This window comes from Aplysia californica, unplaced genomic scaffold (assembly GCF_000002075.1).
Source record: "Aplysia californica isolate F4 #8 unplaced genomic scaffold, AplCal3.0 scaffold00213, whole genome shotgun sequence".
Taxonomy (NCBI): Eukaryota; Metazoa; Mollusca; class Gastropoda; order Aplysiida; family Aplysiidae; genus Aplysia; species Aplysia californica.
In genome coordinates, this window is record NW_004797483.1 from 7,550 (window position 1) to 10,016 (window position 2,467).

The window sequence follows — 2,467 nt, forward strand, 5'->3', positions numbered from 1 at the left end:
ACAACTTGGAAAGAGCTCTCCTGTAAGACTTCTACCATTCTAACCAATATCTCCCCTCTCTCTCTCTCTCTGTGTGACCCCCCAGATAACCCCGTGCCTACACAGAGGCCAGTGACCACCCCCCGCCCGGTCAGGCCGAGCCGCGACCCTCCGCGCACCACCACCAACACTGTGCCCTCTACCCGCTCCACCACCCCGAGGAGACCCTCAGTTGATCCCACAGGTATGTACTAAATATGAATGTTATTTGGAGTGATTTTCTTTTGGTCTTCCTCTTCCTCTTCTTCCTGATATGTACAGATGAATATTATTTGGAGTGATTTTCTTTTGGTCTTCCTCTTCCTCTTCTTCCTGATATGTACAGATGAATATTATTTGGGGTGATTTTCTTTTGGTCAGAACGCAACATTTTATATTACTGTTGTACATATTATTGTATTGTTAAGTGCTCAGAGCGGTGTACTTTAATCGGGGTTGATGATAAATGTCTTTTATTATTATTTTTTAATATTGTTATTACAAGTACAAATGATGTGACATAGAATTATACTGTAAAATTATATTCTAGATTGTGCACTCTAACGTAATTCCGGTTCTTGATGTACAAGTGATTTGCCATAGAATTATACTCCAATATAGCCTAGATCCTTCACTCCGACGAAATTTGGGTTCACGTTAGAGCACACCATTTGACTCAATTTGGAGCTAAATGAAAAGGGGAAAAGTTGTGTATGTGGGGGTAGGGTGGGGTGTGTCTAGCGCACGCGACTGATATTGCGAGATTAGTGATTTGTTATATATTTGAGACCCACAGTGCCCAGGCTTAGCAGCGAAGATTTTATAGAGCAAAAAACTGCAACCAGACAATGTCGTTGTTTTTGTGTTGGGTAGCGTGCAACCCGACTATTTCGGTCTTAGGGTAGAGCGATATTTTGACAAAGAGAGCCATGTAGTCTAGGGGACGCTACCCAGAAATACCAGTAGGGAGATTATTAAGTAGTAAGAGTTATTGTTCCTATAAGAGTTATCGTTCCTGATCCCTTGCGCCACCGTTCCCTATCCCCCTCCTCCCCCCACGGAAACAGGCGCAACATTTAACATTTTAATTTTTAATCATTAATGTTTTATTTGCCCTTAACGTGAATTCGTTTTGATTCTGAGCATGTTTATCTGTCGCTGTTGTTGTTGTCTTTGTTGATTAGTCCTGCTGATGTTGTGGTCGCATGCAACCCGACCACTTGGGGCTCAAAGCTGAACCAAAGACCTTGTGTATACGGTATTTACGGTCTGTGGCTGAACGATAGGCCTATTTCAGATCCTTGATGGAGAAAGCTTTGTAGTCTAGGGGACGCTACCCAGAAATACGAGTGGGGAGATTATGTAGCAGTATGAGTTATTGTTCCTGATTTGTTCATGGCCCTTTTTTTTCGCGGAAACGGGAGCAAATTTTAACCTAATTTTCTTTTTAATTGTTAATGTTTTTATTTGCCCGTAGCGTGAACGTGTCCAGATTCTGAGCTAGCCCATCTGTTGTAAAGATTTTACTCCCCTCCCTCCGCCCAAGTCAACACAATTTACAGTCCCAACAGAAACCCGAGAGTACTCAATGAAAACTTTTCCCTTGTTCTCTGGGTAAAATAAAAAGCAATTTCAGCCATCCTTTCATTTAAAAAATGTCTTTCACACGAACACACGGCGATCCAAAGTGAAAACCCCGAATATCCTTAGTGTAGTAAGTTACACCACTGGAAGGGTGGGATGGAGGGAGGGAGGGGGGAGGGGAGAGGAAGGACTACTTCTTGTTACTCAATCTAGCAAACAAGATAACCAATGTGTCTGCAGGTGGTAGGCGGGTGCTCCACTGGTATTGTTTACTCCTTCTTTCCTATCAAACATCGATGCTTCTTATCTTTCCTTCTTCATTCTTGTGTTGGTTACTCTCATGTAACATCTCTAATCATTGGCACTTACACTTTTTTGTAGGGTTGCAAGTTCTGTAAAGCTCTCACTGCTATTTTTTTGTAACTAAACAAAAACAAACAAGATAAATGACGCATTTCTCCTGTTCTCTCCCACAGACCCCGACAAAGATGGCGACCCAGTCCCCGGCTCGGACGGTTTCCCCGACGATAACACGGTCATCCGAGACGGCGACGGCCCCAACATCAACTCTGGCGTCATCGCGGACAACGGGGACGGCGCCAACGCCAACTCCGCTCTTTCCTTACATAGCCATTATCTCCCCTGCCTGCTGACGGCAGTTGTCTCCCTCTCGCTTCTACTCCGGCTGGTCACGGGTCGGTAGTAGAGGGAGGAGGCCCGCCTAGCTTGTTTGTTTCCTTGTTGCCCATTTCTTTGTGCTGTAAAGTAAGATGTTATGTTTGTGCATGTATGCGTGGGTGTTTGGGTTTTTGGATGTGTGTGTTTGTTGAGTAAAAATGCTCCCTCCACCCCCTGCACCCCCCAG

At 44.5% G+C, this 2,467-nt stretch overlaps 1 protein-coding gene across 1 annotated transcript in view; it reads left to right on the forward strand.

Moving 5' to 3' along the window:
* LOC101848357 (ephrin-B2) overlaps positions 1 to 2,467 on the forward strand; it is a gene marked incomplete at its 5' end in the record, with an annotated part of 7,540 nt that overhangs the window by 3,033 nt on the left and 2,040 nt on the right. Inside the window, 2 exon segments of the mRNA XM_013083133.2 lie at positions 86 to 223; positions 2,079 to 2,467. Coding sequence (XP_012938587.1) covers positions 86 to 223; positions 2,079 to 2,305 — 365 coding nt within the window.